At 38.8% G+C, this 22,714-nt stretch overlaps 1 protein-coding gene across 4 annotated transcripts in view; it reads right to left on the bottom strand.

Annotated features, from left to right (window-relative positions):
- LOC149186835 (Polynucleotidyl transferase, ribonuclease H-like superfamily protein) overlaps positions 1-22,714 on the bottom strand; it is a 294,393-nt gene that overhangs the window by 207,634 nt on the left and 64,045 nt on the right. For all 4 annotated transcript variants that reach the window (XR_016255721.1, XM_089411161.1, XM_089411159.1 and 1 more), the window contains exon 3: positions 21,777-21,911. Coding sequence is in view for 3 of the 4 variants with exons in the window: in XM_089411161.1 (XP_089267287.1) it covers positions 21,777-21,911 (135 nt within the window). In the remaining variant the exon portion in view is untranslated. The remainder of the gene's footprint in view (positions 1-21,776; positions 21,912-22,714) is intronic.

Here is a 22,714-nt window from a genome sequence, read left to right as displayed (position 1 = left end):
GACACCACAAAGTATAACTTTCACTGAAGAGGTGATGCCACTAACCAAATAGAACAAGAGTATATGAGATCCCTGAAAAGATTAAGCCACAAAGTGTGTGACCGTTGTAACGACTAAGCCACGATGTGTGACCTCTGCAATGACCATTGTAACAACTAATGTGATACCATTGTTAATTACGACTCCACTGTTTATAATTGTGATGTTAATTACGATGCCTCTATATAATTTCGAGGTTACTGTAATGTATGCAGGCCATTTAAATAATAATTACAATGCCTCTATATAATTACAATGCCATAGATGTATACAATTCATTGTTCTGTGTATAATAGTGAAGCCATAAATGTAGGCGATTCACTCTGAGTGATACCCATACAGAGCGAGTCACTGTAACCACGAACTACCATATTACTGAAATATAAGAGCGAGCCACAAAACTATTGCGTACCACAATGTAACGAGCCACAAGAAGTATGTGATGCCATTCCTTCAAGTCACAGTGATGACTATGTCCCACAAAGATCACTAAACCATGTGAATTTACTGAGTAGTGTGAGGCAAGTTCACCGTGAATGCATAATACAAGCCAGAATATTATAGAGTGCATCTAATGGAGTGCGAGCCGCAGGCATATACGATGCCATAATAAAAGAGTGTAAACCTCAGTCACCAAATAAAGAAATGCGAGCCTTAGTTATTGAATAGAGAAATGTGTACCTTAGCCACCAAACAAAGAAATGCAAGCCTCATCTATTGAATAAAGAAATGTGAATCTCAGTTATGAGAGAGACGAATTCTGCCATTTGGAGATGAATCGTTCTTCTTCTTATAGCCTTCCTCAAGACCGAATGAGGTCCATAAGAAGTCAAGCCGACTTGTAATCTTTGGAGGGAAAAACCACAAATTCAAATTTTGCTCATAATAATATATTTTTCCTTAATGATTTCTTTGCCCAAATTTTGTGCACTATTAGATAATAATAGTTCTTTCTTTCAATTGAATTTTCTTTTGGGGCAAGATGGGCTCCTCTTGGGGTCTTAGGGTTTCTATGGGGAAATTTGTCCCATAGTCACCCCAATTTTCAACATTCATCATGGGTTGAGCAACTTAACTGGGGCCTATGTCCACTAGAGGAGCATATGACACCCTACAGGTGAAGCGTTGAGAGCCATGGGACTCCTATCATTTGCAAACCATCATTCCATTCCATTAGCACCTACAACACTCCAGCAGTTTGCGATTTACCCACATATTATTCACGAGATGATGCACTTGGACCAGCATGCCCCAACCGGCTTAGCAGTGTACACATGGTTTGGCAATGGATCCGAGGCCCATATGAGGTTTGTCTCACCCTTTGAGACATGGGAGGGCTAGCACCATTCTCTGAGCCCTTAACGTTGGAGCAAAACCAACCTATTCTATCACCAGGAGACCCATGAGACCCATTTTGTGCCCCAAACACAAAATTGGGGTCCACACGATGATTTGCATAGAGATCTAGGGGCTAACCTCTAGAGGATGATTTTTAGAGCCCTCTTCACTCAGCTTGGTAGCAAGAGAGTTCAACACATGGCTCTAAGAGGCTTACGCATGGATGACGTCATCATTTCAGCCCCCCTATGGGTGTTTTCTTATGTTTTACATTGGCTATGAGGTTGGCTTGTAACCTCAATTAGTTTTTCCCCATCTTTTAACAACTAAGAGGGGCTTTTAGGCTAAATTAGCATTCATTAGACGTATAAATAGAAGAGACCTCAATTGAGTCTTTGATCATCATCACTTGGATAGTTCGACTTACTAGAAGAATTTCCCACTTATTCCTTCTTGGCTATTGGATGCATTTCGATATTTGGAAGCTATTTTTTATTGTATTTGGAGCTACTTATTTAGATAATGGATGGATATACTACATGTTGTCTTGCAAGTGCTTATTGTTGAAGATTTTATATCTTGAAATTGTCTAACGTATGGAATTTCTACTTCTGGGTTATGCTATTTTGTGCGCTAATTGTTGAAAATTAATTTTGAAAGGCTATCTAGTTGAGTATTGCACATGTTATTCATTGTACAACATGTACCGAATGTTCCTATTGGAGGAAATCTTTACTCTCTCCATCAAACTCCATTTTCTTTTGAAGTGGGTAAATGTTAAAAGTTGACACCTAGGGCATCAAATTTTAGCCTCTTGAATCCTTAGGATCTAACTTATCTATCTCATCCTTGACTCTATACGCCTAAAGGACAACGCACTAGTCCAAGTCAATGGTGATTAATCCTAAATTTTCTCCATAATTTTCTCTCCAAAAATCGATCCTTTTAAAGCTAGGGCGAAAAACTAGGGCTTGCAGCGAAATTTTAGGGAGAGGCCTTTTGGTGGTTTGAGAGCCTAAACATCTAACTTAGGGTCTAAGCTACCTATCCTCCAATTTTGGTGGGCATTCACTCAGATTTCACCCATAAAATCTCTTAACCTAAGTGTTGCTCCAAAAGGAAAACCCTAGTTCTTTTTCCCTCAACTTGAGGACATCCCTAAAGGTTGTATGAGCTTAGTACTTGTTGAAGTATATCATAAGAAGACTTTTCTCCTGAGCCTTGATCTTGTGAATACCTATAACCATTGAAAATCTCAAAACCCTAGGTCTTGAGCCTCTTTTTCTAGGGCTTTTCTTTGAGAGTGTTTTGCTTCTTTGAAGCCTTGAACCATTAGTGAGTCTCTCTCTTGAATGAGTTCTAGCTTGATCACTTTGTGCCTTATAGCGAGCCTATTTATTTTAAGTGATCTCATTCCTACAGGGATTGCTCCCATCAATGAAATTTTGTAAAGAGCAAGGGACCTTCACTGTGGTGACAGTGGGCCATTGTCCCATTGTTAGCACTTTGTCTATCTCTTGTCTTGTAGGATTTCCCTCTCCAAAGCCTACTAGATTTTGTGGTAACATACTCCTCTGGACCCACTAGACTTACATGATATTTCCACAAATATCTTGTTGAAGAAAGTGTAACTAGGTTCGGTCTTCATAATGACATGATCTTTGTAAACAATGTAGTAAAAAGAAATAAATTATTTTTGTATGCCTTGCTACATGGGTTTCATGAGCAAGAAGTGTCACTAGGTGAAAGACTTCTTCTTGATGTCTTTAGGATTTATTTATATGTCAAAGAGTCATGTCATGTGTATAGAAACTCTTCATGGGTTTATGTAAATATATACAAGTCCACACCAGTGTGAAACAGCTCTCCAAGACCAAGAACAATCCTCCTAGAACAAGCACACCGAAGTTTGCAAGTAAAACAACGAAGATATCTTAAAGTCAGCTCCAAAATAAATTAAATGCATAAATTAAAGTCACGTCAGTTCATGGGATCATGTCAGCTCAAATATATGGATGTAACCAATATATATAGGTGGCTACGGTATCCGCAAATGGCAAGAAAAAGAATCTCGCATTTCCTCTGAAATTTCGCATGAAGGAGCAGAGCCGCAGTAAGGGTTTGACTGCACCTCGTTTGGGTTTTAGGTGCAGTCATGATCCTGGATAAATGGAGCAGGAATGACCTCGTGTAAGGACGCAGCAGTGATTTGAGTTCTGGACATTCTCAGCATATCTATGAATTGCAGTCTCAGTATTACAGTGATAGATTGATCTCACATGACAAAGGTGCAGTTATGACCAGATCTCGGAGGACGTGGTATTGACCAAAGTTCTGGGCTGAATACACTCTCGACATACCATGAATTAAAGTGGAGAAGCGCTCAGATAAGGGTACAGTATTGTCCTGTCATATAAATCTCGGTGGCATTCTTGTAGCAGCCTGAACATAATGAACAGTAACATGGATCACAAGATGTAGAGCTATACCCTTGGCATACAGTCTTGGCATATATATATATATATATATATCAGTCATGAACATTGTCTCAATATGATCATGTTTCAGTAATAACTGTAATCACAATCAAGAACAGTGATGAGGGTTACACATAGTGTAAAGGGATGCAGTCTTGGTATACTAAAAGGGGGCAGTAATAACCATGACAGTCTCAGTCTCGGCACAATAGAAGAAACTGTGATGACTTTCACAAGGATGATTAATCTCAGCTAAAAGTGACAAGGATCTTGATCTCATATACAATGAGGTGCAGTCACAAGTCCTGATCTTGTTCTTAAAGGATCATGGTCTCGATGAAGATGCAGAGATCACCTCGGTGGTAATCTCAAGGAGCAGTCATGGTGCAGCAATGATGTTATCAATGAAGAAGAAGCAGAAATGAAGATCTCAGTGATGTAGCAGTGATGGCTTCAATGGCACGGCAATCATGATGATCTCCACAGTGTTCGAGGAAGACGATTGATGTCTTGGTCTTGGAGGGGCAGATTGTGTCAAGGGTCCTGGTCTTGGTATTCATCAATGGAATCTCTATAAGAATTTTGCATGGGTTTTCCTCTCTAAGAGGGAGAGGTTTTGGCCCTGGCAGAAAACCAAATATTTGTGTTTTTGTCTCTTTTGTTTTGATAGCAGTTTGATGAAGCTAACATACACACACTAAAAAAGATCAAGTTAAGATTAATTATATAAATACTTCACAAATTGTTATCATGCTAAGAAGAATCAATTTAATTATGCATGCCCTAGATTCTTCAACATGGTATCAGAGGGATTGGTTCAGCAGTCAAGGAAAGGGGCAGAAAAGAGACATTCAGAGGTCAGGGCATCAAATTAGCTGAAGGATCTACAATCAAAGAACAAGACCTAGATCTAAGAAGCAGCTTATATCATCCAGTCTACAGCAAAGGGTTTTGAAAGACAACAATCAGAGAATGAAATAGTCAGATCTCAAGATGCATAGCAACAGCTTTGGTGACTCCCACAATCCACATCATGGCATTACAACTCGGATTCTCACTCAAAGAAGCAGATCAACTACAGCATGATTTGTATGGATAGTACTCGATGAAGAATGAAGGTGTTCATTGATAACACTAATTGATGAGTCTCTATATCATGGCAAGCAATCACAAGAAGATGCTGCAGCCCAAATACATAAATCAAGATAGCTCGAAGGCAAAGGAGGCAATCTGCATATCAAGGATCTCATCCGGTGGAAGCATCAAATCTGCCTCATCAACAGCCATCATGATCTAGGTGAAGATTTCATCTTCACAATCAAGTATTACCTATTCATTTTATAATCAAGTTTGTTTTTATGACTTCATGATTGAAAGAAGACCTATATATTGGATGGGTCATCAAGGTTCTTGCAAGAAGTAAGATGGATTGTCATAATCCTTGTGAAGAAGAGAAGTCAGAACATCAAGGTCTCCTTTGAAGTGATGAGAACTCTTAAGGTTCTATAAAGTAAGAAAGGAGACATAAGAAGGATACATGAAATGCTAGAGAATATACTCTTTGAAATACAGTGCAGAAGGTGCCAAAGAATGAAGAAATATCTTCATGAGATCTCAATTGAGAGATCTGGGAAAATGATGAATAGATGATCATCATTGATAAGCAAGGTGACAAGAAGGTCACCTCAATCAACAGTGTGTGGTCTCTATGCCAGATAGAGAAAGGTAAGTTGAAAGGACTCAACTATGTGCAAAGGAAAGGTTAACAAGACAGAACAACACTATGAAAAGATTATGGAAAAAGGGTTCATATCATCTGAAGGATAGAGGAAGCTAAAGGGAAGAGGGAGTAATAGATCTCCAGTATGAGTGAAATGGCATCCCTCTCAAATGGGTCCCATCAGAAGTCCTTGCAGATATGACCATGGTAAGAAGATGCATCGTAGCATCATGGAATCAAGAGCTCGAATGGGAAGGACATAGCTCTTGGGAATCTCTTTGGACATTAAAGGAAAAGAAGAAGTCATCCAAGTCAAAGAGAACATTTGCCAGATGGGGATATGCTAGATCCTGAAGAGTCTCTCAGCGGAGGATCCCCTAGTCTGGAAAGGCAGCAAATGTCTCATATTCCAACTTTTGGAACTCATGAGATGATGGACTAATGACATGATGAAGCAGATCAAGGGATTGAAAATCCGTTCAATCAAGAAAGTTGTTGAAAGTAGCCTGAAGGGAAAATGAGGTATGTATGCTTGTATTTGTATTTGTATTTGATATCGTAATATCATGATATATGGTTACAGGCAAAATGGATCGAGCATGATCAAGAGGGAAAGGATCTCCTCCTCTGAAAGGATGCAGAAAGACATAAGTCAAACTAGATGAAATCAACATAATATGTCCTCATATATGAGGTAGTTGATTACAATTGAAGAACTCTGAGAGCTCCTGGGAATGAAAGACATGAGGATGAAAGAGATCGTGAAACATGTAACCATGATGAAGGCAATCAACATCCAAAGAATCAGGAAGACTTGACCAAGTAGTCTCCCGGAAAGATGTGAAGACTCTAATAGAAGTCTGGAAAGATGAAGACCCTTGACAACTAATATCGTTGGGAGATATGTCGATATGTATGCAGGACGTTGATACCTACGAGAAGATGTCACTGGAAAAAGGCCATCACCAAAAGGTAATATATATGTGATTTGTTTTTGGTGTCTGACCTCTTGGAGAACCTCTGAGTATGTGTGCAGGGCCAAGGTAAGGAAAGTTGTGAAGGATGTCACAACTATGTACCTTGTGATCCAGAGCAATCACTGTTGAAGGAAAGTGAGGACAGATGAGCTTATGAATGAAGCCCCAGATGTAAACCCAAGGAGGATACTTTTCAGGAAAGAAGGAATGACATGACGAAGGAAAGTGATGGATGGTTGAACCCTACATGTGAAGAAATTGATGACATCGAAGTCTCGGATCATAAGTCAACTAGAAGACCCTATAAAGCACTAATGATAGAGTCCCTAGGTGAGAGGGAGCTCTGGTAGGTTCCTATGATTTAAGGAACTCGAGTAAGTTTCTAAGGAAAGAGAAACTTGGAACTCGTCCCTGGTTAAGAGGGAGAGTTAGACACAACATTCTAATCTTCAGTTTGGAAGAAAGAATGGAGGATTGTGTAATCATCTGGCACCTGACACCCTTTAAGGATGTGGTAGGGCATCCAAGACAAGAGTGGGCAAGAGGACCGATATCCTTGAGGGCTGGGAACCCAAGGTGAGAATAGTCCTAGTAGGGCATACTCAGAGAACACCTGGGTGGGTATGACCCTAAGGGAGACAATGATGATGTGTGTCTATCATTCATTGGTCTCGCCAACATTGTGCTCTGATCTAAGAGAGAGATGGAGATGTTAGTCAAGGCCTTTGCTATTTGGAAACAATGTTGGTTGAAATGATGCTATAACAGATGGATTGCAAATCCGATTCTTTTTATGAGAAATTATTCAGATTGAGAATGACCAAGTACCAATATGAATACCTCCCCAGTTAAGAGGGAGTGTTGAAGAAAGTGTAACTAGGTTCGGTCTTCATAATGACATGATCTTTGTAAACGATGTAATAAAAAGAAATAAATTATTTTTGTATGCCTTACTACATGGGTTTCATGAGCAGGAAGTGTCACTAGGTGAAAGACTTCTTCTTAATGTCTTTAGGATTTATTTATAAGTCAAAGAGTCATGCCATGTGTATAGAAACTCTTCATAAGTTTATGTAAATATATACAAGTCCACAACAATGTGAAACAACTCTCCAAGACCATGAACAATCCTCCTAAAACAAGAACACCGAATTTTGCAAGTAAAACAACGAAGAGATCTTAATGTCAACTCCAAAATAAATTAAATGCATAAATTAAAGTCACGTCGGCTTGAGAAAAAGTCACGTCGGTTCATGCGATCATGTCGGCTCAAATATATGGACGTAACCACTATATATATGTGGCTAGGGTATCCGCAAATGGCAAGAAAAAGAATCTCGCATTTCCTCTGAAATTTCGCATGGAGCAGAGTCGCAATAAGGGTTTGACTGCACCTCGTTTGGGTTTTAGGTGCAGTCATGATCCCGGATAAATGGAGCAGGAATGACCTCGTGTAAGGACGCTTCAGTGATTTGAGTTCTGGACATTCTCGACATATCTATGAATTGCAGTCTCGGTATTACAGTGATAGACTAATCTCGCATGACAGAGGTGGAGTTATGACCAGATCTCGGAGGACCCAGTATTGACCAAAGTTCTAGGTTGAATACACTCTCGTCATACCTATGAATTAAAGTGGAGAAGAGCTCAAATGAGGGTACAGTATTGTCCTGTCATATAAATCTCGGTGGCATTCCTGTAGCAACCTAAACATAATGAACAACTGTAACGCGGATCGCAAGATGTAGATCTATACCCTTGGTATACAATCTTGGCATATATAGATATATACTATATCAGTCATGAACATTGTCTCGGTATGATCATGTTTTAGTAATGACTATAATCACAATCAAGAACAGTGATGAGGGTTATACATAGTGTAAAGGGCTGCAGTCTTGGTATACCAAAAGGGAGCAATAATAACCATGACAGTCTCAGTCTCGGCACAATAGAAGAAACTGTGATGACTTTCACAAGGATGATTAGTCTCGGCTAAAAGTGACAAGGATCTTGATCTCATATATAATAAGGTGCAGTCACAAGTCCTGATCTTGTACTTAAAGGATCCTGGTCTCGATGAAAGTGCAGAGATCACCTCGGTGGTAATCTCAAGGAGCAGTCATGGTACAGCAATGATGTTATCAATGAGGAAGAAGCAAAAATGAAGATCTCAGTGATGTAGAAGTGATGGCTTCAATGGCACAGCAATCACGATGATCTTAGCAGTGTTCGAGGAAGAGGATTGATATCTTGGTCTTGGAAAGGCAGATTCTGTCAAGGATCCTGGTCTTGGTATTCGTCAATGGAATCTCTATAAGAAGAATTTTGCGTGGGTTTTCTCTCCAAGAGGGAGAGGTTTTGGCCCTGGCAAAAAGCCAAATATTTGTGTTCTTGTCTCTTTTGTTTTGATAGCAGTTTGATGAAGCTAACATACACACACTAATAAAGATCAAGTTAAGATTAATTATATAAATACTTCACAAATTGTTATCATGCTAAGAAGAATCAATTTAATTATGCATGCCCTAGATTCTTCAACAATCTCTGCCTCACGCTTGCATATGACTCAGCTTCCTCCCCTAACCTCCATAAAGTTTATCCTAGACTACTTCACCGCAAAAAACAAACATTTCCTCTCCCAACGAAGATGGGAACTTTATGATGCTCTTTGTCACTCCCCAAAAGCTTTTTGGTGGGCCCTCTTTCCTAGACATCACACCATCTCTCCCACACTTGACCCCAATACTATGTTCTTTCACACCACCTCCCTTTATGATATCCCTGGACAACCCCCAACCTGTATCCCCTCTCCTCCCACCTTATCCCACCTCTTCTCTAAACTAGGAATTAGGAAAGAAACCAGAGCTTTGAGTTACCAACAAAGCAGCTAATGAGGATGGGTTTCGGGCTAAATTCCTCAAGCATGGCATTCAATCGCTTGAAGCATATATTACAAAAAAAAATTAACCATGTGGCTTGTTCAAGATTCCCCCCATCCTGGACAAGACACATCATTCATCCAATCCACAAATCTGAGACATTAAAATTAGGCTTCAAGCTAGGGCAAAACCCACAAGGGGAAAACCCAATAATTCTTCTCTTATAGAATTAGATCGAAGTGAGATATCCAAGACCAAGACCAAGTCTACCACAGAGGTTCCTAGTCAAGCCCTCCTCCAAGTCCTCTCCAATAGTCAAAGTCAATGTAGGTCAAACCTGGTCCAATTTTGGTCAACTACATGAAATTTCGGTCCTGCAATAGGGAGGCCGAAATTCGACCTGCAGTAGCACAGAAACTTCAGCCCGTTCACACCTGCAAGCTGTGGAAATCCTAAAATCCAGTCAAACAAGAATATTTTTCTTCTCTGTCTTTTCACTGGGCCGACATGTTCCAAGGAGGGTCGACTTGAAGGTCTTGTGGGCTTATGACACAAAAATAAAATTTGATTTCTTTTTCTTTCAAATGTGCAAATGGGACATGACTCAAATCAATATTCTTTTTGACTCTTTTGACTCTAACCATGAAGAATATGCTTTAACAAAAGATAATAAATATAAATATAATAAATATATCAATGATAAGTTTTCATTATGAAGACGGACTCTAGTTACAACTTTAACACTCCCTCTTAACTAGGGAGGTATTCATAACGACTCAACATGATATTCTCAAGTTGAAATATTCATATAAGGTTCAGGATTGATAAGCATCAATGATGATTACATCATCACAACCAGCGTTGTCAAACTACCAAGTCCTTGACAAGCATGCTCTATCTCTCCACTAGATTAGAGCACAATGTTGGGAGGCATTAATTTGGACACCCCACTTAAGTGTTCCGAAGGTATGACCTCGCAAGAACATTTACTAATCCAAGGAAAAGTTTATCCTCTGGACCATTCTTTACCAATTTCACGTATCCAACTTAGGATGTTAATCCTAAATCTAATCAACCACAATACATGACTCAAGAATGTTTGTCCCTGATACTTATCCAATCCACCATTCTTCCTATTAGTGTTCATGCACTCGACTTACGGCAGTTAGTCTTGGCCATAGTACATGACACATGGAGAACACGGTATCCAATGAAGCATAAAAACTGATAGCTTGTAGGCTTGAATGTAAAAATACACAAGAGGTATTTTGTAATAATAATTTATTATATATAAAAATGTATAAGTGATGAATGTTACAATGAGGACCCGCATATATATACCTAAGCAGGTGTCCTTTCGTGACTGGGCATGTCTTTTAGACATGCCTTTTCACTTAACTTAATGACTATTTAACATAATCAATATTTGATTATTTAATATTTACATTTATTTTATTTATTTACTTGTTATGAATTATATTCATAACATAGCCCCTTTCTTCAGAAGCTTTGTCCTCAAAGCTTTAATGTTGTCGATTTTCTTCACTTAGTGTTTGTCACTCGATATTTTCTTCACTTAGTGTTTGTCACTCGATGTATATAATCTGGCAAGCGTCTCGTCATGTAGAATCTGTAATAGTCCCTTGGATTTTATTTTATTATTTTATTTTTTTAATTAGTAAAATTAATTAAGTTATATATTGTATAGTTGAAATATAATGCATCAGTGTTTAATATGTGACTTCCCAAATCGTGATTCGCTTTTTATTAAAAAGCGTGACGTATCGTAACACCCACCCGACAGAGAAGATCTTGTGTTTAAGGAAATGATATATGAAATTGTGACAGCGTGGAATAAACAATGTGAAACACGAAGAAGTGCTTCTTGTGCTACAGAGATACGTTTCTTTTTTTTAATGTCTTTTTCACTTCCAGCGCCTTTCTCCTCCACCACAATTCTGTTTTGTCCCTTTGCAGCATTGCTTCTATCAGCAGTTTCCTCTGTCTGTCCATTACCGTCACTTCCAACAGGTTTTTCCTTGTCTCCTTCTATATCCTTCTCTGGAGCTACAATAACAATAACTCTCTCCTCGTAGTCTAGAACACCCTCCTCAATTCTGATCTTTGCACCTGTCTCTTGTCTGGTTGGCTTTATAACGCTGCCTCCCTTACCAATTATACCTCCAATATTTGATCCAACACAAAGTACATGAAAAATTGTTTCGTTGGGTAACATTTTCAAAGGAGGTGGTGGACCCCGAGATGATGTAGTAGCACATTTTTTTCTCTACCATTGGGCTCTTGGAAACCCCATTTGTAATTCCGCTTTTCAGGAAGCATAACAACTGAAGGTTCCATGACAGTAAGGAAGAGCACCTCCTCTTTCTTCTTTTGCTCCCAACAATTCGAACTTCGGATCTGTCGATTAGAGGAATTGTTTTGAAATCCGTAAACATGTAACTGAAATCAGAAAACCCCCTTACAAAAGCAGCACAAGCAGATTTTTGTTCCTGTTGGTTACTGTTATTACACCAATTCTGCTTCGAAGTAGGAGTTCCACAGTCTGCAGCATGATCAAGTCTGACAGGACATTGTAATAAATCCTGCCCATTTTTTGTATCAGCTTCAGTTACTGATTCAGGATTGATGTTCATGAAGGCATTATGATTTTCCTTCTCGTCCTCGCTGATCTTGAAACTAATGTCCATAATTTTATTTTTGATTGCTAGTATTTCCTCCTGTACAAGCTCTAACATATCCTTATCTTTGTAGTGGAATTCCTCTGGTGTATTAGCAAATCTGTAGTACTTATGCAACCGTCCTTCTTGCTCTATAGGAGGATTTTCAACAATTTTGCAATGATATTCCTCTATTGTTGATGCTATGTCTGTCACAACCATTCTAAAGGTATTTGGCTTCATTGATTTGGGAGATTTTGGTTTGTGTCTTAACGCTAAAGGCTTCTCATCCTCAGAGTCAACACCATGCATAAGGGAGCCTTCACTGGGTGGTTTTGTCAACTGTTTTACTTGAAACCTCACACACAAGGGAACATCATCATCTGAATCATTCTTAGACTTCGCAGACTCTATTTGCATAGATTCTTGAGGCTGAATAAATTTGCTAGTAGGCAACAAATTGCGAATTTTTTTAATATCTCTGGCCAATGTGTTTTCTGTAGTTCCTTTTGGCAATATAGACACCTCATGACTTAAAGTTTTTCCATCTTCAGAATCATCAATGTCTTCTTCAACATTTCCCTCATAAACTTGAATCAACACACCAGGTTGGTTGTCTGAGTAAGTTGAAAAGACTTGCTCCTTCTTGGTGGGGATGGTAGTGTTCCTCGAGATGAGAACAGTCATAATCCCACCTGCAGTTTCAAGCCCTAATGAAAGGGGAGTAACATCCAAAAGTAATGAGAACAGTCATAGTCCCACTTGCAGTTTCAAGCCCTAATGAAAGGGGAGTAACATCCAAAAGTAACAGGTCTTGCACTTCCTCATTGCCCTTGCCACTCAAAATAGTAGCTTGCACTGCAGCTCCATTTCTTGCTTGCTTATCATCACCGGTCTATGAAAGACTCTCAGGTGATGCCTCAATGAAATGTTTCCCTCCACCATGTTCACTAACTTCCTCCAATGAGGAATCTGGAATTCCTTGCTTTTCTTCTAACATAATGTTCTTGCAAGACACATTTTCATCATGCTTCTCTGCATTACACTGACCAATTTCAGCCCTCATCAAATCCGATATTTGTTCTAGTTGTCCAATATTCTTTTGGTTAACTGTTTCAATATCAGCATGACCCCCAATCTTACTGTTTTTTGTACTCTGCAATGGATCTGGCATGTCTTGGATTTTGTCTGGCATATCAACCTCCATCGAAGTGTCTGCAACATTTTCTTTAACAACTTCTCCTAAGCTTGGGATGTCATCTTTATCATTTCCATTTGGCTCATCATCTTTTAACTGCAGTGTCTTACTTTGGTCTTACAAAGCATTACCAGCATCATCTTCCTCTTCTGAATTATCTAAGAAGTCATTCTCTTCCTCCAAGGGTAGACCATTGCTTTCTAAGACTGTGTCCTCAATGGGAGTATCATCTTCAGTGCCTTGTTCTTCCATCTTGACTTTTGCCATAGCTACAGCATCTTCTACCTTACCTTCTGAAATTTCGGCTCAAGAATCTTCTGCAACACTCTCATCCACATCAAGATTAGCTTCATCAGAATCATTATCTTGATCTAGATCATCTTCATTCACATCAAGATCATCTTTATCTAAATCCTCATCTTGATCTGTATAAGCTTCATTGGAATCATCATCTAGATCATCTTCCTTGTTATCGCTTTCTTTTCGACATGCTTTAACTTTTGCATATGATTTTTCTAAATGCTGAAATGCTTCTTGAATTTTACTAAAATTCTCCATGGATTCAAGATGTGAACATAATGGCATATTATGCGGCAAACTACGCTCAAAGACTCGCATGATTATATTGTGCACCATGGCTCTGATACCACTGAAGCATAAAAACTGATAGCTTGTAGGCTTGAATATAAAAAATACACAAGATGTATTTTGTAATAATAATTTATTATATATAAAAATGTATAAGTAATGAATGTTACAACGAGGACCCGCATATATATACCTAATCAGGTGTCTTTTCGTAGCTGGGCATGTCTTTTAGACATGTCTTTTCACTTAACTTAATGACTATTTAACATAATCAATATTTGATTATTTAATATTTACATTTATTTTATTTATTTACTTGTTATGAATTATATTCATAACATCCATCCTCACTCCCTCTCAACGAGGGAGGAGATATCCACAAGCCCAAGCTTTCCCTTAAGAAGAGGCTTTGTCAATATATTAGCTACTTGTTCATCAATAGAGATATAATGTAGCTTTACAGCTCCATCTTGCACCATGCTTCAAATGTAGTGGTATTTGATCTTGATGTGCTTTGACCTCGCATGGAAGATCAGGTTCTCTGACAACTTTATGCAGCTTTGATTATCACAACATATTGTAGTTGAATCCAATACTCCTTCAAACAAATCTGCAAGCAACTTGCGGAGCCAAACTGTTTCACGACAAACTTCACTTGCTGCCATATATTCAGCTTCAGTAGTACTTAGCGCAACTGAGTCTTGTTTTCTACTCACCCAAGAAACCATAACGGATCCCAAACAAAAACAACCACCAATAGTACTTTTCCCATCATCAGTGTTGCCTGCCCAATCAAAATCAGTGTATCCTAATAATTGAATCTCATTTCCTGCAACATATCTCAAACAATGATGTAAGGTTCCACAAAGATATCTCAAGATATGTTTTGTCGTTATCCAATGATCATGTCGAGACTCCATCTGAAACTCACTTAGAGTATTTACTGCATAGCATATATCAGAATGGGTGTTCACTAGGTACATTAGAGAACCAATCATCTGCCTGTATGATGATGGGTCAACAAGGTTTGAGTCTGAGCTTCTCAACTTGTTCAAATTTCTTATCACATTCCTCTCTACAGCTGGACTTTTAGGCTTTGCATTATATTGGTAATTCGATTCCCTTTTCAGAAGATACGATCCTCGTAATGTGAAGTAGACCTTAGTGATTCGGTCTTTTTCCACAGAGTCTCGACCTTTTATTTCCAAAGAAGATTCATAGATCTTTGGTCCCTTCCAGATTCCACAAAAAAATTGATTCTTATTGCATAGAGGTATAGAGGAACTCGACCTTTCCAAGAGATATGTCATAGATAGCTTGTTCCATAGTAATATAATACTTCGCACTGTTTAGTTACGTCTCAGAAATATATTTTGTTTAGATATTGCCTCAGATTTCGCTGTCTATGTTTAGTCTCCAAGAGCGAGTAGCCTTGTCTACTATTTTGGATCAAATGTATGTGTGTTGATGGGCTCCAAATGAGAGATGCAGCGAACTGATGCTTCTTCACATGGTTCCAAAAAGAATAAAGTTTGCTTCTACAATAGTTCGGTTTGTCAATAAATCCGGATGCCTACCTTTGATTTGTCACAGAGATGATGCCTACCTTTGATTTGTCACAGAGATATCATTACCTTCCATGCTCAAACTAGTTCTTTTTTTTCTTTAAATTTGAATGTCAGAGATGAGGCTTGATATGGTTTGTATTTCTACAAACTTCAAATTTGGATACCTTCGAAGCAGATATGATACAATACAGTCCATAGTGCCTTAGGGACTTCACATATAGTGCCACATGAGATTTGTATAAACCTCAAAGAATATTGAGTGCAAACTTCTGCCTTCTTATCCACTTAAGCAAGGGTTGGCAGAGATCACTTATAACTTTTGTTTTCATCCTTTAATAGTCCTTATTCTTCTTCGTCTTGGATATAATATGAAGTGCTTCATATTTATAAACTAAGAGAAGTGTGACAGAACTCGATCCAGGTTTCAGAGGTATAAAGCCATATGTATTATTCCCACAAAAACATAGTGTCTCTAATTGCATGGCTCCACAAAATTTTAGTGCCTTTGTCTTCTTGATTGAGATGTGTGTTCAATCAGCTCTTTGTAGTCCTTCAATCTAGCTTCTATGGAACTTGGACCATTGGATCTAGCTTCATAGGATTCATATCCACATGTAGAAACTTTGAATCACAGAGATGGCTTCATTTGAGATAACTCCGATCTAATGCAAAGGAACCTTCAGATACCACTGCTCTGTAATTCTTTCTAGCTCTGATACCATGTAGAGAAGCCAAGTGCATAGAGTTTAATACTTTATTCCTCTTCTTGATAATTACTTGTCAATGTTAAATCTTTTCTCATTACTTCTTATGTGTTCTTCATCAAGCAAGTATACAAATGTTCAGTCTTTCAAGAAAAACAGAGACGAGAGACATCAAAATTAGGCTTCAAGCCAGGGCAAAACCCACAAGGGGAAAACCCAAAAATCCTTCTCTTATAGAATTAGATCAAAATGAGATATCCAAGACCAAGACCAAGACCAAGTCTGCCATAGAGATTCCAAGTTAAGCCCTCCTCTAAGTCCCCTACAATAGTCAAAGTCAACGCAAGTCAAACCTAGTCCAATTTTGGCCAACTTCCTAAAATTTTGGTCCTGCAACAGGGAGGCCAAAATTCGACCTGCAGTAGCATAGAAACTTTGGCCTATTCACATGTGCGAGCTATGGAAAGCCTCAAATTCAGTCAAACAAGAATATTATTCTTCTCACTTTTGACTTCTTCTCTTTCCTCTTACTTCAGCGCCTTGTTCTCCTTCATTTAGTTCATAAGATGCTACTTGTCGTGTGCTTGAATGATCTACCAAGTAGGTCAAACTACCCTCTTATAAATAGTTGTCCATGAGGTTGAATATGTGTCTCTTGGAGGATTGGGCCAACTTGTTCCAAGGAGGGTTGACTTGAAGATCTTGTGGGCTTATGACACAAAAATAAAATTTGATTTCTTTTTCTATCAAATGTCCAAATGGGACATGACTCAAATAAATATTATTTTTTACTCTTTTGACTCTAAGCATGAAGAATGTGCTTTAAAAAAATATAATAAATATATCAATGATAAATTGTCATTATGAAGACTAACTCTAGTTACAACTTCAACAAATGGCTTTCTAAGGGGCTCGAGAATCGATATCTCAAAGCGAGCGGACAAGCAGGCTTCTGCCCAGACTACCAAACAATTGATCATACCTTCACCATCAGAACCATCATTGAGGAGGCCCACCATTGCTCCTAACGGGTTTATAGTTGCTTTGTAGCTTTCCGAAAAAAATTGACACAATTTCGAGGGAGGCATTATTCCAAAGACTCTACAACATTGGCATATCAGAGACCCTCTTAACTATTATCATGAGGCTCTATGAATCGATCCTGGAGCGCCACAAGACGGCCCATGGTATTGTAGACTTCATTATGAGTACCACTTTGGTAAAGCAAGGGTGTTCCCCTCTCTCTAAATCTCTTTTGGATTTATATTGATGAGCTCGAGTCTTTCCTCCATGAGCACATATAAGTAGGTGACAATTGCCTATTGCACCATGTTTTGATCTCCTTGCTCCTCTTCACTGATGACTTGGTCTTGTTGGCATCTACTCCTACGGATTATAAAGACCAATGTTGTGAAAAGCGCGATTAAATCGCGCTTTTTTCCCCACGCCGATTTAATCGCACTTTTTACACGAAAAAATCAGCTTTTTTTTTTGCCGATTTTTTCCGAAAAAAGCACGATTTCTTCCGAAAAAAGCTCGGGGTTGCCAGGACAACACGATTTTATAAAAAAAAAATTGGTTTTTCATTTGGTCATTTGGGTTTTTTCATGCAATTTTTTTTGAAAGAAACAAATAAGTTTTGAGTGGGGCAGCTTAATGATCAAGTCTAGGCCCTAGTATGGATATGCTATTCATGATAATGTTAAATTCTTAAAGTAAAAGTGACATTCTCCTTAATCTTCATTTTCATCCTTTTACTTAAACTTTTAACATTACCATGAAATGACTCAGGATGTTTGAGAGTGATTCCAGCCTCATTGGATTTCATATGGAGAAAGTAGAATTTTAGATTTCATTTAAAATCCAGCAGACTTATCAGTTTTTCAGGATTTCAGGATTGGGAGATTGTAATGTTTCCAGGTGACACCACCTGCTCGGGCTACCCCTGCCACCAGTAGAGGACGTGGTCTACCTCCTATAGCTCCTACTTCTAGTTCTTCAACTTCTAGAGCACATCAGACTCCACTGCCATCTCCACCAGCACAGGCACCAGCATCTACATCTAGAGGGAAAGGGAAAGCTGTGGCATTTTCTCGCAAGAGGGGCAGAGGAAATCAATAGGATTAGACCTCATTTTATTGTATATGACATTATGACATGATGAGATACATTATCATATTTTTTGTTGATATTTTGAGGCTGAGTTGGGACTCAGGAGTCGGGACTTACTATTCAGGACATGATTCAATGTTATGTGTGATTTTAGCGCTAAAAATGATATTAAACATCTTATATATTAGTTTTTCTATCATATTTATGTGTCAATATATTTATTTTATGTTGTAGATGGTTTAGATATTAAAAAAATTGAAAAAAAATGAATATTTTTGTACCAAATGATTTTTTCCCGCTTTTTTCCGATTTTTTCCCGATTTTTCCGATTCGTTCCCCGCGCCGATTTAATCTCGCTCGCGCTTTTCACAACATTGATAAAGACAGATTGATGTATTGGCCAGTTTCTCTAACCTTCGACCACTGAAGGTCAACCTAGGTAAAACCAAAGGTTTTAATCTTCAATGCCTCGAAGAACTCTATTAGAGACCTATACTTCTACTACCACTGGACAAAGATTGAGATCACCACATCTTTCCCCTACTTGGGTGTATTGTTCCCAAGGCCCAGATTTGGTATGCGGCAGGCACTCCAACCTTGGCTCAGTAAAGGTTATGGTTCCCTAGCCCTCATTGAGCGACCGTGCCTCTAGGCACAATTCTAAGACATCTAGTCCAAGCTCCACCTCATGAAGGCCATTATCAGACCTACAGCCCTCTATGGCTCTGAGATTTGGGGACCCATTTTACTACAATGAGATTGGGCCACAATGGAGAGAGTCCAATCCATGTTGCTCTGGCATATCATCTGCTAAAAACACACAATTTCATAGCCCATTATTCATGCAAGGTTCAACGTCCACCCATTTCGCCTTGAAGTCCTTTTCCGCTTGGTCTCTTTCCTACATCAAGTCAGGGCATATAGAGATTTTGCTACCGAGAGAGAGACCCTTATCTTACACTTTGTTCTTTAGAGGCCATCGCTTTAGATACCCCCTCAAGTCATGCTTGTGGATGGTTTGCAGAGGCATCTTGGTTCCTTTAGTCGATGACCATCTCCCTAGAGCGTCTTCCTCCATTTTGTTTCTCCCTTGACAAACTAGCACATATCACTTATTGACACGGCAGATACTAAATCAAGACATTAGAGAGGATACCTACAAATTATACATTTAGGTCACTTGGACACCCCCTTGACGAGCCTTGGCTCAAAGATGTCCTTCTACCTAGAGAATTTTTTGGAGCTACAGGATAGCATCATTATCTAGCCCCCTTATACTCGTTGACACTAAATGCACTCACTCAAGGACCCACTGGAGTAGCTTCGAGTTGGGTCCGATCAACTTCAGGTGGAGACGGATCACCATATACCACGATCTGATAGGGTACTACCAATTGTGTCACATACTTGAGCCAGAGACTGAGATGCGCCTCGTTGTTTAGTGCCCCATATACTATGAGATCAGAGGACAATATCTTTGCCTATATAGAGAGTTTGGAGGATCCCTCTCTAGCTTCTTCCAATATCCTAACCAAAGACGGTAGCCCTCTTCATCAGGGAGATATTTAGACACAGATCTCAGATCCTACATACCCCACCTCACTCAGGGACAATTCAAATGATCACATCATACTTTCAAGTTGATTGGAGCAACAAGCAACAAGTTGAGTTCCAAGGTATTTCAAATAGTAGAGCAATGAGATCTCGTGTCTACCCTCAACCCCCCATTTTGGGAGGCCAATCAGTTCCTTCAATACTGTCGCAGAGGTTTCGAACAGCATATCTAGTCACTCGAACCCAAAGTGTCAGAGGGTTTAGTACCATAAGGTTCACAAACAGGGCCCCCCCTCCCCACTCGACAGGTTCCTCCCCAGCCCCAACAAAGCAACCAAAGGCTTATCTAGAGCTTCTTTCCTTTGGCCTCAAATGTTAGGAGTATCCCTCCCAGGATCATGTTGCCAGACTCCTCGTTTGATCTAGAGGACTCCGATGGCGAGCCAGCGCCACTATCAAACCCTCGTTGATGGCTATCAAACTTGGGCACTCTTGATATCATCGACCTCCAACCCTACAGTTATTCACTTAGCCTTCTACATGATCCAATTTATGTCACAAGGTTCGCTTGAGGTTCGAAATTCGGCGAACCCAAAAAAAAAAATTCAAATTCGTTCAGGTTTGGCGAGCCTGGTAGTCAAACCTCAATGAATTCAAACCTGAAGGCGAACCTAAAGATGAACCTGAAGCCAACTTTTATAAAAAAATAAAAAAAAATGGCGTTCGAGGTTAGAGTCCAGGTTGTTTTTGTTAGTTGTTTTAAGGTTTATGAGAAAAACCATGGGAAGCGCATGGTTTTCTCTTGTTTCACTTCCCGCCAGTTAGATTCCCGCGATGGCCACTGGTTTTGCTTTATTTACCATGGCTGTCGATAGATTTTCACAAGCCAACTTCAGTCTGAGTGTACTCACTCTATTATGCTCAGTGCTGCCACTGCGTCACTCCAATTATATACATGTTTATGAGGTTTTCCTATTATTGTATCCTTCTTCACTTCATTTTATCCCAGATTTAGCTTTGGCATTTTCTAAGAGTTGCGTCTGCACTCCCACATTGTACTTGCACTTGTATCCCACTGTCCCATTGACCTATTTATGGTCATTCGTTGGACATTAATAAAATTATCTTATCTTAACTTCTCAAGTCGGGTACATTTCTGTGATTGGGATTATTTTGATGGTGCAAGTCAAGGTAGCCCAGTTGTTTGTGGGGTAAGGGGGATAGTATATTTAAATGACTCTCATTACTTCAAATTAAAGGCATGTCCGGAAGGGAAACCAGCAACTATGCTGAAATATATGCCTTAAAAGTTACTCCTAATTCTCTCTGCTGTCAAAGGGGATTCTAAGTTACTGGGTGTTTTACGAGTCCATGGTGATGATTCACTAGATGAGGGGATTGTACAGACTGGAAAATTGTGCTTGGGGTCCCATTTCTGAGGAGATCATGAGATACAAATCTGTTCTTATGACAATTACATTTACACAAGTCTACAGGGAATACAATATGAAAGTGGATGCTCTTTCGAAAGTTGGCCTTCAAGTTGACATAGTTGTGTGCAGGTGTTGGAATCCAAGTACGTACATTGTAAAACTTCTGGTCGGACTGTTGGCAATATTATTTGTTCACTACGAGACTCGCAACATGTATATTTATGGCAGTTCTATGTTTTGTGGAGAATGATTGTAAAGATCTGAACACTTAAGCACACTAGCCAGGAATGTTTTGATATTTTTGATATAAGGTCAATCATTTCGATGATCTTGAAACACAGACAGCACTTACAGTATGTAACTTTCTTTCATTTTGAATGAAAATTATGATTTTTCTTCCAAGGAAAATAAAATATAATTGTGTAACAAGGATTTCCGAGGCTTATCCCATATTAAGTAACATGGTATTGTTTGTAATAGACAATAAAATGGAGTAAACTGAACATACCAGTCATTTCCAAGTCTATCCATACAAGAGGCCGCTTCAGAGAAGTACAAGGAGATTGTTCTTCGGACTGCTTAGTAGATTCCTTCCCTTCCATTCTACTGGATGTCGATGTGCTTGCTTTCTGCTTCTCCATTCCTGAATTATTTTTAATCATAGTTATTCTGACAGAGCACATATGTTCTCATGAAGAATTTGTAATCATTGTTAATCTGACAGACCATATATTTTCTAATGATTACAATGCTCAGTTAGGGAATGTCATTTGCAAAATAATAAGCAGCAAACATGCCAGTTGTCAACCTTCTTTTCCTGAAAATCTAAGTAGACAATTGGTTGGAACCCATTCAATGTGCAAGGAATAATTTATCATTGCTAAATAAAAATACAAAAACTTACTGAAAATATGATCAATTAATATGACCAAGACACAGGTTGATATTTCAGATTAATATAGTTAAATAGCTTAAGGGTATTTTGCAAAGGTTGATTTGTCAAATTAAACTAATATAATCAACCAGATCATGGCAAAGTGAAGTAAATTGAAATTACAGTACCTTGAGATGATGAAACTTGCCGTTACAATACAAAGAAAAAATAGAATGCCGTTCAAAATGGACGAGAAACTTTAAAAAATTTCAACCACTGATCAATGGGCCGTAGTAGAATAAATTAAAGTAAAAACCAAATTCTCAGTATAATTCCAAAGCTACCTTAACAGAGTATTGATTCCTTTGGGATGTGGTCAATTTAAGTTAATTTTAGCTTTGAGTGAATCTCCTAAAAGAATTCTATGCAAAATTAAGCTAATTAGGAGCTCCTCCTATTTATCTTCATGTGAAACTGATCGATGATTAAAAACCCACAGAGTACAAAGATCTTATGTAGCTCTTCGGAGGATTTGTTATTCTTGGACACAATATAGATAACAACCTAAGTGC

The sequence above is a fragment of the Pinus tabuliformis genome, chromosome 3_1, assembly GCF_031772625.1.
Source record: "Pinus tabuliformis cultivar Carrire ecotype Pingquan chromosome 3_1, CPIR1, whole genome shotgun sequence".
Classification (NCBI taxonomy): domain Eukaryota; kingdom Viridiplantae; phylum Streptophyta; class Pinopsida; order Pinales; family Pinaceae; genus Pinus; species Pinus tabuliformis.
The sequence above is the reverse complement of the archived record's forward strand: the minus strand, read 5'-3'. Positions and strand labels throughout refer to the sequence as shown.